The 15132-nt window shown below is 42.3% G+C and overlaps 1 protein-coding gene across 1 annotated transcript; it reads right to left on the reverse strand.

Annotated features, from left to right (window-relative positions):
- Nucleotides 1-7809: 7809 nt before the first annotated feature.
- Nucleotides 7810-13993, reverse strand: FABP2 (fatty acid binding protein 2). The gene is made up of 4 exons (XM_007521959.2): nt 13913-13993; nt 11485-11657; nt 9035-9142; nt 7810-8145 (listed from the first exon to the last, which is right to left on the reverse strand). Exons 1-4 carry the CDS (start codon nt 13977-13979, stop codon nt 8095-8097), a joined length of 399 nt encoding a protein of 132 aa, XP_007522021.1. The 5' UTR covers nt 13980-13993; the 3' UTR covers nt 7810-8094.
- Nucleotides 13994-15132: the final 1139 nt, after the last annotated feature.

Below are 15132 nucleotides of genomic sequence, written 5' to 3' on the forward strand. Positions count from 1 at the left end.
TCATGACTCGAAAAGCTTTCCCCTTTGCAGGTGGGGAACGGGGGCTCAAACCTGGGTTCCTGCACATTGTAACCTGTGTGCCCAGTCAGATGCACCACCACGCAGCTCCTGAACAAATAAGTTCTCAGAGGTGAAAATAATGAATTCTTGCTTTTTTCGAGTACTAGACAGCTGTCACAAAGGATGCCACATTCTGCTCTGATGTGAGCGGGATGGCTCAAAAGGGAATCCTGTTCAACAAGAGAAGCCAGAAGAAGGACAGATGGATTATCTCTCCCTCCCGCAACCCTAGCACAACAGTACTATAATACAATTAGAGATTTGGGAGTGTGATGCCTCCAGTTCTATTCTTTCATCTCAAGATTGTTTGGGCAATTCTAGGACTTTTGGTTCCAGATAAACATTTGTAGCATTCGTTCTATTCTCCTAAAAATGTGGTTGGGATCTTGATGGGGATAGCATTCAATCTGTAGATGGCTCTGGGTAGTATATTCATTTTGATGATGTTAATCCTTACTACCCATGAAAATAGAATATCTTTCCACTTCTTTGCATCTTTTTCTATTTCCTTGAGTAGTGACTCATCATTTTCAGTATACATGTCTTTCACTTCTTTGGTTAGGTTTATTCCTAGATATTTTATTGCTTTTGTTGCTATAGTAAAAGGAATTGATTTCTGGATTTCATCTATCTCTAACTTAGTGTTTGCATAGAGGAATGCCACAGACTTTTGTATGTTAGTTTTGTAGCCTGACACCTTACTGTATAGCCTGATGATTTCCAAAAGCTTCCTGTTGGATTCCTTAGCGTTTTCTACATGTACTATCATGTCATCTGCAAATAGGGATAGTTGGACTTCTTCTCTTCCAATCTGTATGCCTTGAATTCCTTGCTCCTGCCTGATTGCTATGGCAAGAATGTCCAACACTATGTTGAATAGTAATGGTGATAGTGGGCAGACCTGTCTAGTACTTGATCTGAGGTAAAATGTTTCCAGTTTTTCACCATTGAGTATGATGTTAGCTGTAGGTTTGCTATATATAGACTCCACTATTGGAGTAATTTTCCATATATTCCCATTTTTTGTAGTGCTTTGATCATAAAGGGATTTTTGGAATTTGTCAAAGGCTTCCTCTGCATCATTGGTATAACCATGTGGTTTTTGGTCTTGCTTTTCTTGATGTGGTGGATCACGTTGATCGATTTCCAAACTTCTGGCTCCCCACCTGCAGGGGGTCACTTCACAGGCAGTGAAGCAGGTCTGCAGGTGTCTATCTTGCTCTCTCCCTCTCTGTCTTCCTCTGTTCTCTTGATTTCTCTCTGTCCTATTCAACAACACCAATGGCAACAATAACAATAACAACAAGGAGAAAAAAATGCAAAAAATGGCCTCCAGGAGCAGTGGATTTGTAGTGCAGGCACCGAGCCCCAGCAATAACTCTAGAGGCAAAAAAAATAATTTGTTTACTATGAAAATATAATATTTCTCTCTCTCTCCCCCTCTCCCTTGGCACCTATGTATCTATCGCTCTTAATCTCAACTTTCTGGTGGGTGAGTTTGGAGATGAATGTGTGGTCTTATTTCTCATTGCGAGTCAAAAAAGGTTTATTCTCACAGACCTGTCGGGGGAGTTAAATGGAGTAAAATTCTGCCCTAGAATGCTAAGAACATGCTTGTGATTTGAAAATGCAAGGCAGTTTTGTAGTTTTGGGGGAAAAAGAGAAAGAGAGAGAGAGAGAGATGCAACATAGGGCTCCACTGGATGGGATGTGGTGGTTCCAGAGTCTGAAACTGACCTCATTCTGCATTTTTTTTTTGCCATTAATGAGAATCTTATTCCTAAAAAAAAAAAAAAAAAAATCTGACATTCTCCTGAAAAATGTTACAAACTTATTTCTAGTGGCATTAAAATGGAAACACAAGACTGCATCATCCTTTATGTCCTAGTGTTTAGAGTAGAAGTTCACATGCAAATGAAATGGATAAACTGCCCTGCACTGATCGATGCTATTTATTTGGTCCTTAGTTTGGGGCAATGATGCCTCATTTGTCCCCTTGTAATCATAAACCGAGGCTCCCACTTGCAATCATAAACCAAGGCATATTTGGCCCTGGAACAATTATATATCATCACCAGAAAACCACTAACAGGAAGAAGTGAAGGGGCTCCAGAGAGAGGGAAAGTGCTCCCATCACAGTGGATCTGACGCACTTTCCCCACATGTGCGTCCAGCAGCTGGGTGTCCGTGGGCACCACTGTCACAGACTGGGCAGCCAGAGACACACATGGGCATCTTCACAAAGGCCACCAGGCAGCCCCAATGGCCCCTGAAAAGCAGCAGAGCTGCTGCATGTGTGGGCTCAGCCCGGCTGTGGGTGCTGCACCTGCTCACAGCCTGTGAGAAGTGAGTGTGGGGAGCAGACATTCTCCTGTTCAGTGTCCTGGTAGATCTCAGAGTGTGTGGTTAAGCCCTTTCCCACCAAGGTCTCTGAGCAGCACAGTGGTCTCTGGGTACATGGCAGTGGCCCCTTCCCTCACCCACAGCCTGTCCCTCTGTCCCTCCACCAGCCCTGCTTTTTCTCCATGTTCTGCCTGAGGCAGGTCTGCTCAGAAGATGGAGAATTTGCTCCAAGGGCCTGGAGGAGTAAGAGTGTGAGACCCAGGATGACCACCAGGGGGCGGCAGACAAAGGTGGAGACCGGAGATAAGGGAGCCTGGATTTAGCGCCTGGATGGGACTATGGAATTATCACCGGGATTTTGTAGTGGCTGAACGCACATGAGTGGATCCAGGAATTAGCACTCATGAAGAGAATCTCCAAAATGGACATTGGCAATCGTATGGGATAGATATAGGAGTCTGAGCAGAAAAGTAGATGAATCTAAGTTTACTACCCCTTAATCCTAATATGCCTAATAGCAATTAGTGACTGCAGCTGCCTTCCCACCTCCCTCTACATTCCTAAACAGGACAGCTAGGGAGGATGCAGCCTAGCTGATAGAGCTAAGACCCCTGTATCGACCTAGCACCAGGGCCCAGGACCATGTGCCTTTAGTGTATCAAAGTATGCATTCTCTCTGTAACCAAAATGTAGAATCCTATATAAGCTGGTGCTGTTTCTTTGTTCTGTGGAGGGGGTGGGCAGAACTTCCCAGAGCAGTCCAGAACTCTTGCCCACCAGTGTAAAGAGAGGAGTTTAATACACTGGTGGGCAAGAGTTCTGGACCGCTCCGTAAACTCCTCTCTTTTCAACACTTGTGGCTCTGGTCTCATGATTGGGGATAATTTCTTTTTCTCTCTTTCTTTTATTTATTTTTTCTATTCTTTTGCCTCAGGGTTACCGCTGGGGCTTGGCGCCTGCACTGCAAACCCATTGCACCTGGAGGCCATTTTTTTCCAATTTTCTTACCCTTGTTGTTGCCATTGAGGTTATTGTTGGAAAGGACAGAAAGAAATGGAGAGAGGAGGGGAAGACAGAGAGGGGGAGAGAAAGATAAACACCTGCAGACGTGCTTCACTGCATGTGATGACCCCACCCCCACAGGTGGGGAGCCAGGGACTTGAACAGGGATCCCTACACTGAGTGCCATGTGCACTTAATCTGCTGCACTACCATCTGACCCCCTGGGCACAGATTCTAAAAGAAGTCCCTCCACTGCCCCGTGGAGTCCATCAAAGATGATTTCCGAAAGCTTCTTACTGGATTCCTTAGGGTTTTCTACGTATACTATCATGTCATCTGCAAATAGGGAGAGTTTGACTTCTTCTCTTCCAGTCTGTATGCCCTGAATTCCTTGCTCCTGCCTGATTGCTATGTCAAGAATTTCCAACACTATGCTGTATAGTAATGGTGATAGTGGGCAGCCCTGCCTAGTACTTGATCTGAGGGAAAATGCTTCCAGTGTTTCCCCATTGAGTGTGATGCTGGCTGAAAGTTTGCTATTTATAGACTCCACTATTTGAGGAATTTCCCATCTATTCCCATTCTGTGTAGCCTTTTGATCATAAAGGGACGCTGCATTTTGTCAAAGGCTTCCTCTGCAACTACTGATTTAACCATGTGTTTCTGGTCTTGGTTTTATTGATGTGGTGGATCACATTGATTGATTTTCAAACTTCGGGCTTCCCACCTGCAGGGGGGTCACTTCACAGGCAGTGAAGCAGGTCTGTAGGTGTCTATCTTGCTCTCTCCTAATCTGTCTTCCCCTGTTCTCTTGATTTTTCTCTGTCCTATCCAACAACAGCAATGGCAACAATAACAATAACAACAAGGGCAACAAAATGGGAAAAATGGCCTCTAGGAGCAGTGGATTTGTAGGTAGTAGCACAGTAGATTAAGTGTACATGGCGCTCAGTGTAGGGATCCCTGTTCAATCCCCTGGCTCCCCACCTTCAGGGGGCCACATCACAGGCGGTGAAGCAGGTCTGCCATCTTTCTCTACCTGAGCCCCTGGAGACAGTTTCTACATGAAATCCCTCCACTGCCTCGTGGAGTCAATTGAAGCTGATTTGAATCTAATTCTGAGCATGGGATTGGGGTTCAGCCTGGAGGATCTGTGACATATTTCCAGATTGAGGACAGAAACAGAGACACTGTCGATATTAACTCTTTTTTTCTTTTTTCTTTTCTTTTTTGACATGAGGAGACATTTTTTGACATTGTTGACAAGGAGACATTAACAAAACCATAGGACAAGAAGGGTACAACTCCACACAATTCCCACCACCAGATCTCAGCATCCCATCCCCTCCCCTGATGACCTTCCTATTCTTTATCCCTCTGGGAGTATGGGCCCAAGGTCATTATAGTATGCAGAAGATGGAAGGTCTGGCTTCTGTAACTGCTTCCCTGCTGAAGCCAATAGTCATTGGCAGGCCAATTCATACTCCCAGTCTGTCTCTCTCTTTACCTAGTGGAGCAGGGCTCTGAGGAAGTGGAGCTCCAGGAAACATTGGCTCCACATGGCTTAACCTGATGCACTCAAGCCGAACTCTGGGTCTCCTGCATGAATAAAGATTTGTATTGCTATCGCCACGAGCTTGGTTCCTGGATCATCTCTCCCGCCTGCAAAGCTAGCCCGGCACATAGTGTGTTATGCTCAGCGCCCAAATGTTTCCGTTTTCTGCTCCCTTACAATTGTTCTCTTCTACCCACTCTGCTTACTCCTCTTCTCCCTTTCCTTCTGGTCACCACTTTTATTTTACAGTCTAAATTTTCATTTTTGTTTTATTTCTTCATGGTGTGTCAATGAAATCATGCAGGACTTAATTATCTTTCTTCATGAAACTTATTTCACTAAGTATAATATATTTTTGGTTCATCATGTTGGAAGTGGCAAGATTTTTTTCTTTAAAAAAAAAAAAGTGACGGGGAGTCAGGCAGTAGTCCATCAGGTTAAGCACACATAGCCCAAAGCACAAGGACCAGCGGAAAGATCCCGGTTCAAGCCCCTGGCTCCCCACCTGCAGGGAAGTCACTTCACAGATGGTGAAGCAGGTCTTCAGGTGTCTGTCTTTCTCTCTCCCTCTCTGTCTTTCCCTTCTCTCTCCATTTCTCTCTGTCCTATCTGACAGTGATGACATCAATAACTACAACAATAAAACAATAAGGGCAACAAAAGGGAATAAATAAATAATAATAATTTTAAAAGTGAGTAGGGTTTTTTTAAATCATCTTTATTTATTTCTTGGATAGAGACAGCCAGAAATCAAGAGGTAAGGAGGTGATAGAGAGGGAGACAGAGAAACACCTGCAACATGTCTTCACCACTTGCAAAGTTTTCCCCCTGCAGGTGGGGACTGGGGGCTTGAGCCCAGGTCTTTGCACATTGTAACATGTGTGCTCAACCTGGTACATCACCACCCAGCCCTATGAGTAGTTTTCTTTGTATAACACTTTTTTTTTCCTTCTCACCTTGCATATGTCACATAGAATAGTACTTGGAAGGAACTAAATAGCTGCTAGATGTTAACATCATTAATATAAAAAGGAAATGATCAGAACAAAGGTGTGGAACTGTGTGAAAACTTGGTAGAGCTTACGGAAGCTCTCCCATCCTTGGATGGAGGACTGGAAAGACACCCCATTTTTTAGCCTCTCTCCTGATAGAGATGAGCCAAGAGGGAAAAGTCTCCCAGACTCAGTTTCTCCTTGTTAGTATCTCAAGCTCACAGAAAGCCTACAGGCCTCTCACACTTAGTTCTCCCTGCTAGCAGCAGGCCAAATGACTGCCTGCTTTAAGGTTCATTCAAAGTTCACATATCCACTTCACCTTTTGATCATAAAGGACAACACACTCTATCATACACCCCTAACACCAGACAGTGAAAAGCCCCCAAAATCTTATTTCCTTGTGTCTTTTGATATCTGTGATTTACATTAAGCTTTGTTTTTCTTTTCTCTACCTCACCTTACTGGTTTAACCCCTCTGCTTCTCTCAAATGCCTTTGGATAATTAAACTGTCTGCATCATGGAGACTAATTGTCTTGACCTTTATGTATCGCATCTATTCTTGTCATACCAGCCCCCTATCATAGGGGCAAGCTGACGTTTAAGAAACCTGTAGTTTCTGACATATTTGAAAAAATGTTCTTTGTTTAACTCTCTATGTAAACCTGTACCCATCTCCAAATAAATGAGTGTTTGTATCAGAATACTCCCTGAGTCCTCCTTTCTGAATCATGCGGTCCCTTCTTCTTCTTCTAGTGTTTGCCCTTCTTCCGTAGCCAGTCAACAGCGTCAGGTTGAGCCTGATGTAAAGTTTCAAGACCTCCTTTGAATCTGGAGAGGTGGCAGTCGTTGACTATGTGGGTCATAGTCTGTCTGTAGCCACAGGGGCAGATGCGGTCCCTAATAGTCGGTGACAGACGATTAGAGACTTACCCCCGGCTGAATCCCGGGAGTGCCAGCACAAAGTTAATTAAATACTGGAAAGATTTACCTCTCTCTTCAGCCCTTAATACACACTCCTAGAATAATGCAGTGGCTTGAAGTGCATCACAGATGATCATCTGAGAATATGAGTGGAAGGAAACTTTTGGGCCCTGGCAAATTGGCAGTGTTCTTATGAAAAAAATAAAATAAAATAAACCAACATTTGAAGTTATTGTCATGGACCTCTTGCACCAGAAACACTTGGAGGATTTTTTTTTTCAGACTCCTGGTTTAGTCACAGATTAAGAATGCAAAAAAGAACTCAGTTCTTTAGATGACCCTTATTCACAGCCAGAGCTAAGAATCACCATAGGTTTAGGGAAATTGAATTCTTTGACTTAGTACTTCATTTGTTTCCAACGTGCTATTCAGAATGATCTGTGGATCTTTGGGGAGTGGAGGAACACACACATACTCCCACTGAGATAAGTGAGCAGGGGGAAAGTACTTATTCAAATCAGAATGATGGTGAACTCTGCGTTGTGGGTTGATGAAAATATTTATTTTGCATCTGCTTTTATTATTCCTAAGATTTCTGGTTGAGCATCTATTGTATTTTTTATTTTAGTATTCATTTGTTTGATAGGACAGAGAGAAATTGTAGGGAATGGTAGATAGAGACAGAGAGAAAGAGAGATACCTGCAGACTTCCTTCACAGCTTATAAAGCTTCCCCCACCTGTAGGATGGGACCCAGGGCTTGAGCTTGAGCCCTTGCACATGCTAAAGTGTGTGCACAACCAATTGCACCACCCAGCCTTTTATCTTTAATAATTGGGTCATTGTGGAAAATATTCACAACTAGTGCAAAACTTCTGAGAATCTCACGTAGTGGTGTGTGTGTGTGTGTGTGTGTATTGTTAAATGAGAGACCTCTTATAAAGCAATGTGTGGACTGTATTTATTCATGTTTTTAAATGTCACAAATTCTTTTGGAACATCGATAAATCTTAGAGAATGTAACACAAGTTCAATCCTAATTAGCTTTCACTTTCTTTTTTTTTTTTCTCTTTTGGCAGGGGTGGGAATCCAAGATATTAGCCAATGTTTATAAAAGAACTAATCAGTAACTTTATACTTGAGGAGAGAAGAACTGTTCTGGTACGGTATAGACTTTCCATTCAATTTGTGGTCCGGGCTGTGCTCCAAGAACAGGGTTTAATCCTTTTTGAAGAATCTCTTGGCTTCCACTCCTTCGTATACGTAAGTCTGAAAGGTATTATCAAACAGAAGAATTTCCCATTAAAATTCAAGACTAAGAAAAAGTACCAGCAAGTTTATTTTCTTTGAAATGAGTTGATAATATCCTTGTGTTTGGTTAGCAGCATTCTCCACAGAGACTCATTTTGATCTGTACTCCCTGATGATTTCAGAAACTCAGTATCAGTGTCCCGGATGTAGTTTCCTATTTTGGTCTCTGTGGCTGTAGCTACGATTGGGAGTTCACCACTCTGCTAGCTTCTCCAGATAGAGGGAAAGACAGCATAGCACCAAAGCCCCTTTCCCACCAGTTGGTGGGAGGCCAAGCTTGACCCTGGGTCCAGTACATGAACGAAGACCACCCTTCCCAGGTGAGCTGTCTCATCAGCCCATCCCCCAGCCCCTTTTCAATAAGTAGATCTGAAAAATTATACTTTCAACATCAGTAAAATGTATGGGGAAAGTTCCTCGTTAACTGATGACATGACTCAGTAGCCAAAAATAAAAATGTCATGTACTCATTACTGTTTTTGGGAAATAACAGTATTATTTATTATTATTATTACTATTATGTTGCCTTCAGGGCTGTTGCAGGGACTCAGTGCCTGCACTACTAATCCACTGATGCTGTGGCAATTTTTAAAAATTTAATATTATTATTATTATTATTGATATAACAGAGAGAAAGTGAGGAGGAGAAGATAGGAAGAGAGAAAGATAGCCACCTGCAGACCTGCTTCACCGCTTGTGAAGTGACTTCACACACACACAAGTGCAGGTGGGGAGCCTGGGACTAGAACCAGGATTGTTATGTGGGTCTTTATGTTTTGTATTATGTGCACTTAATCCAGTGTGCCACCACCCAGCCTCCAATAATGGTCATCTTTACATAGCTCACCTGGACCATTTCATCACCTACAACTTCTCGGATAGCATTCAGTTCTTTTCCGTTGTCTACACGAGTGAATTTTCCAACAAGTTTATCTCCTTCAAGGTTCCAAGTCCCCTATATTAAAAAAAAATAATTTGGGGATTTTAGCCATTTACTCTATAAGGTAAATACAAAGTTTCCATCTTATAGGTGACCTAAAACTACAGAGTGAGTGCTAAACCTAGGCTTCTAGGCTCTGGCCCGTAATTCTTTCCAACTGCTGGATTTTTAAGGCAGATGAGTAAAACTCCTCTTAACATTAGTTGTTTACACACACACACACACACACACACACACACACACACACACACACACACACACACACTCCCCACCTGCAGGGGAGTCGCTTCACAAGCGGTGAAGCAGGTCTGCAGGTGTCTGTCTTTCTCTCTCCCTCTCATCGTCGCCTCTTCTCTCCATTTCTCTGTCCTATCCAACACAACAACATCAATAACAACAATAATGACTACAACAATAAAACAACAAGGGCAAGAAAAGTGAATAAGTAAATATTTTTTTAAAATAGGGAGTTGGGCTGTAGCGCAGCGGGTTAAGCGCACGTGGCGCAAAGCACAAGGACCGGCATAAGGATCCCGGTTCGAACCCCGGCTCCCCACCTGCAGGGGAGTCGCTTCACAGGCGGTGAAGCAGGTATGCAGGTGTCTATCTTTCTCTCCCCCTCTCTGTCTTCCCCTCCTCTCTCCATTTCTCTCTGTCCTATCCAACAACGACAACAACAATAATAACTATAACAATAAAACAACAAGGGCAACAAAAGGGAATAAATAAATAAAATAAATATTAAAAAAATTTAAAAATACACACACAGAGAATCTAAATTTGGTTCAAACTATTTTCATGGAGAGGCTAAAAAGCCTGTGTTTCATTCCTGTGGTGCTTTTAATTTACTTTTTAATTTTATTTATTTTTTTATTGCTAAGGCTTGGTGCTGTCACTATGAATTCACTGCTCCCAGTGGCCATTTTTTTCCTTTTGTTTACCCCCTCTCTTTATAATTTTTACTAGATAGGATAGAGAGAAATTGAGAGAGGAAAGGGAGATAGAGGGAGAGAAAGACACCTGCAGACCTGCTTCACTGCTCGTGAAGTGTCCCCCGTTGCAGGTGGGGAGTGGGGACTTGAACCTGGGCCCTTAGACTTGATAACGTGCTCTTAACTGGGTGTGCCACCACCTGGCCTCCTGCAACCCTGGAATTGTGGTCATTTCAAGATTGCCATAATTGTTTTTTTTTAAAAGTTTGCCAGCTTAAACTGTCATTGCAAAACAGAAAAATAGAAAAATTCTGAGGCCAAAAAGTTTTTAGAAAATCAGTTGAAAAATGATGACTTCCTAAAACTTTGAATCCTAAACATTCAACAGCATACTTCCTGTACCCTGTAGTGTAACAGAAGAGGATTTCATTTACCCATGCACTTACTCTTTGCTTTCTTCCATTTTAATACGTTTGCTAAATTCCTGTCATCCTTGAATTGCTTAGCACCAAAAGCTTCTGTTGCTGACAGCTATATAAAGTGAAAACTCTGAGTTTTAGATTTTTTTTTTTTTTGCCTCCAGGGTTATCACTGGGGCTTGGTGCCTACACTACAAATCCACTGCTCCTGGAGGCCATTTGTACCCCCATTTTGTTGTTGTTGCTACTGTTGTTGTTGTTGGATAGGACAGAGAGAAATGGAGAGAGGAGGGGAAGACAGAGAGGGGGAGAGAAAGATAGACACCTGCAGACCTGCTTCACCACTTGTGAAGCTACTCCCCTGCAGGTGGGGAGCCAAGGGCTTGAACCAGGATCCTTGCACTTTGTACTATGTGCACTTAATCCGGTGCGCCACCGCCTGACCCCCTGGGATTTGGATTCTACTTAAGTTTTTTTTTTTTTAATTCACATTTAATCTAGATTCTATAGAGACGTGTATGAAAACAAAAACATTTAAATATCATGCCGGTATGGCAACATATAACATGAGTAAATTCAATTGGCTGCCTTACTAAATGAGAGAAACCTCCACTTATTAAGTCTCCCAGTGACAAAAAGCAGAGAGTTTTTAATAACACATAGAAAACAAATCAAGAGGGAGTTGCGCGGTAGCGCAGCGGGTTAAGCGCATATGGCGCAAAGCGCAAGGACCGGCATAAGGAACTTGGTTCGAGCCCCGGCTCCCCACCTGCAGGGGAGTCGCTTCACAGGCGGTGAAGCAGGTCTGCAGGTGTCTCTCTCTCTCTCTTCCTATTTGTCTTTCCTTCCTCTCTCCATCTCTCTCTGTTGTATCCAACAACTACGACATCAATAACAACAATAACCACAAAAAGGGCACCAAAAGGGGATAAATAAATATTAAAAAAAGAAATAAAAAAAAAACAAATCAAGAATACATTGCTTATTAAAAAAAAAAAAAACTTACACTGAGCTCTGTTCCATCCGCTAGGCTGTAGTTAAAATTGACACCAAGATTAAAAACTATTTCGATGGTTCGGAAAGCGCTTGATTCTTTGACTGTGAATTTATTTCCGTCTTGTGTAATTATCAGTTTCAAATTGTCATGAGCTGCAAGCTTCCTTTTCACTATGTTGATACCTGTAAGAGGGAGAGAGGTTGAAGAAAATAAAGTCAATTTAGCCTGAGATGCACATAGTTTCCCAAGTTCTGCTCATTCATTCATTCATTCATTCCTTTCTTTATTGTTAGATGAAATTCTAGTGGTATCAGATGACTCTTAAAGTATATCCATATAAATAAATACAACTTTAATTCTATACATACATCATGCTTTTTAAAAACACCCATTTGGGGCCAGGTGGTGGCGTACCTGGTTGAGCACACAAGTTACAATGCGCAAGGACCCGGGTTCGAGCACCCAGTCCCACCTGCAGGGCGAAAGCTTCACAAGTGGTGAAACAATGCTGCAGGTGTATCTTTCTGTCTCTCACCCTTTCTACCCCTCCCTTCCCTCTCAGTTTCTGACTGTATCCAATAAATAAATAAAGATAATTTTTTTAAAAGTTAAAAAACACCCCTTTGCATATACACCCTTACTTTTTGAGCTTCCTAATTTTTCTTGCTTTCGGTGGCATTTTTGACTGTTCCGTAAACAAGAAAATCAGCAAGCATTGGAGTCACTCATTATTACAAGACTGTACAAGTTCTGTGAGTTTTTATTTGGTATCCCTGAATTGTAGAACATACAGGAGCATGATTTTTTTTTGTTTGTTTTTGTTTTGCTTTGGAGAAATAACACAAAATTGGGTTTGAGTGTTTGTTTGTTTATTTGTTTGTTTATTTATTTATTTTGCTTCCCGGCTTATTGCTGGGGCTCAGTGCCAGCACTACTAACTGCCCTTGGTGGCCATCCTTTTCCATTTTATTCAATAGAACAGAGAGAAATTGAGAGAGGAGGGAGGGGGATACACACCTGCAGGCCTGCTTTACCTACCACTTGTGAAGTGTCTGTCTCCTCTGCAGGTGGGGAGGCGTGTCCCTGCGCTTAGTACTGTGTGTGCTTTAACTGGTTGTGCCACCGCCTGGCCCCCACAAAACTTTTGTTTTGTTTTGTTTTGTTTTGTATCTTGGTCAGTGTTAAGGGCTACCTGAGTTTTGGCTTAGGTAATCAAGTCACTTAAATTAATCCTCATAGAAAATATGTAGAAATGAAACCTAAGTCTAATTCATTCAAAGCTGTGAATTTATTTTTGTTAAATTCAAATTTATGAGGGAGAAAGTCAGCATATCACTTTGGCATATACCACATATGCGGTACTGGAGATGGAACTCAGTACCTCATGCATGCAAGTCCTGCTCTCTACCACTGAGCCACCTACCCAGCTCGGCAGAGAGCTGTGAATTTTGATAGAATTCTTTTTTTTTTTTTCCTTTCCCTCCAGGGTTATTGCCGGGGGTTGGTGCCTGCACTACAAATCCACTGATATCCTAGAGGCCATTTTTCACATTGTGGTTGTTATTTGATAGGAAAGAGAGAAATCCAGAGAGGAGGGGAAGTTAGAGAGGGGGAGAGAAAGACAGACACCTACACACCTGCTTCACTGATTGTGAAGCCACCCCCCTGTAGGTGGGGAGCCAGAGGCTTGAACCGGGATCCTTGCACTGGTCCTTGTGCTTTGTGCCATGTGTGCTTAACTTGCTGTGCTACTGTCGGTCCCAAATTCTTTTTAATTATTTTATGTGATCTTAGTTTTCTCATCCCTTAAAGGTTAATTTTTTTAAGTTTGGAATTTGCTTTGTACTATTGTTTTTTGACTCTAACCTCACAAAAAGCCAATTTTTTTGATATAACCACAAGTTAAAAATGAAAGAAACATCTTTTTTTTGAAATGTGCATCTGTGGACAACACCCAGTGATTTTTTTTTCCCCATTTGTATGACAGTATATTCTTCCTAATGTAAAAAGTGAAAGTAGAGCTCACACATTACAGTGCACAGGGACCTAAGTTCTAGTCCTCAGCCCCTACCTGCAGGGTAGAAGCTTCCCTTGTGGTGAAGCTGGTCTGTAAATGTTTTTCTCCCCCTCTATCCCTGTCCCCTCTCAGTTTGTCTCTGTCTCTCCAAAAGGTTGGGTTGTCAGAGAAGTTATGACATATCTTTCTATGTTTTTTTTCTGTGCAAAAATGCATCATGACCTTTCTCATAACTAAATAAATAAATAACATAAACAAAGAAGTGAAAATAATGGTTCTTCCTACTCTGAACCATCATAGTCTGGAATCTCATTATTAAAATAGGCACCATTCTCTCATCCCAGGGATTTAGAAGTAGTTAGGGGGAAAAAATGCTTACAAGAAACCAGAGAATGTGATTCTAAAGAAATGAGCTCTTACCCATTTTTTCCATGAACTTGTCATAGTTGTCACTCCGGTCCACCTTCCAACTCCCGGTCAGTGCCATGGTCTTCAGTTGAGTCAGCCTCTAGGCAGTCTGAGACGAAGGAGACTTCGGGAGAGAATTTATTCTCACTGTTATCATAGCATCAGCTTTATTTTATGATGTGGAAGTTTAAAGTTCAGGAGGTCAGAGCAAGCTACACAGTGTAACCAGTCAAGTTTCTCTTCCTGTAGTTAGTTCTTAGATCCTCATCTGTATTTCAACTAAATCAAAATAAGACAAGCATACCTGCTCTGTTTTAAACTACAACTTTGGGGCACATTTATTTCAAGAATTCGAAAGTCTTTTACTTGAAGATAGTTTTGCTGCCTTGAAGGTCAAAGTACACAGTGTACTGGAGGTAATACCACACAGAAGTTAGATCACATCCCATCCAGCAGTGAGACTATCTATGGCCTTGCCCTTTTTTTTTTTTTTTACAGTAGCAATTACCTTGTAAAGTAAGACTTTGTGAACAATGTACACCTGAAAAAGTTAACATATTATGACCAAACCTTTTTTCTAAAATATCTTCTGACATGTCCTTTTGCACTTGTGTTTTTCAGTTGCCAGGAATTTGGAGAAAGCTCTTAGCACTTCACATGGTACAGTGCATAACACATAGCAAACAACATGGCAGATGTGACTGCGTCTGCACAATTTCCCAGCATCTCCCCCTTTCCTTTTATCTAATGGCCAGGGCAACAGTCTGCAAAGTCTATGAACTACTCAGGGTCAGTCTATGAAAAACCAGCAACGTGAAGGGAAGGAAGCTGCTGTATAATTGTCTAAAGTGTCCAAAGGGTATACCAGCAAGTCCGATAGAAGTCTCAGTCCAAAGTAGGTGACTAGGGGGAGAAATGGCAGGGGATGAAACGCTGCATGAGGAAGGTCAGCTGCTAGGATTCTGCTTCTCTGTAGAGAGTGAGCTGGAACCGCCAAAAGCAGGAAAGGCAGACAGGCAGTAAAAAAGTTCTGTCCTTGGAGTCTGTGAATCAGGTTCTTCAGATGGTGTCAGGTGACATCTAGGGTTTGGGGGGGGGGGGGTGTGCCACTGTAGTTGTGCCATCTAGTGGGTGATGTCAGGGTGTGCAGGGGTCCAGATGTTTTTTTCCGGGATTCCTGTGGAAGAAACACAGTCTGCTTCTCGTGGTTAGCAGGGCATCTGATTTGAATT

This window comes from Erinaceus europaeus, chromosome 2 (genome assembly GCF_950295315.1).
Source record: "Erinaceus europaeus chromosome 2, mEriEur2.1, whole genome shotgun sequence".
In the NCBI taxonomy this organism is placed as follows: Eukaryota; Metazoa; Chordata; class Mammalia; order Eulipotyphla; family Erinaceidae; genus Erinaceus; species Erinaceus europaeus.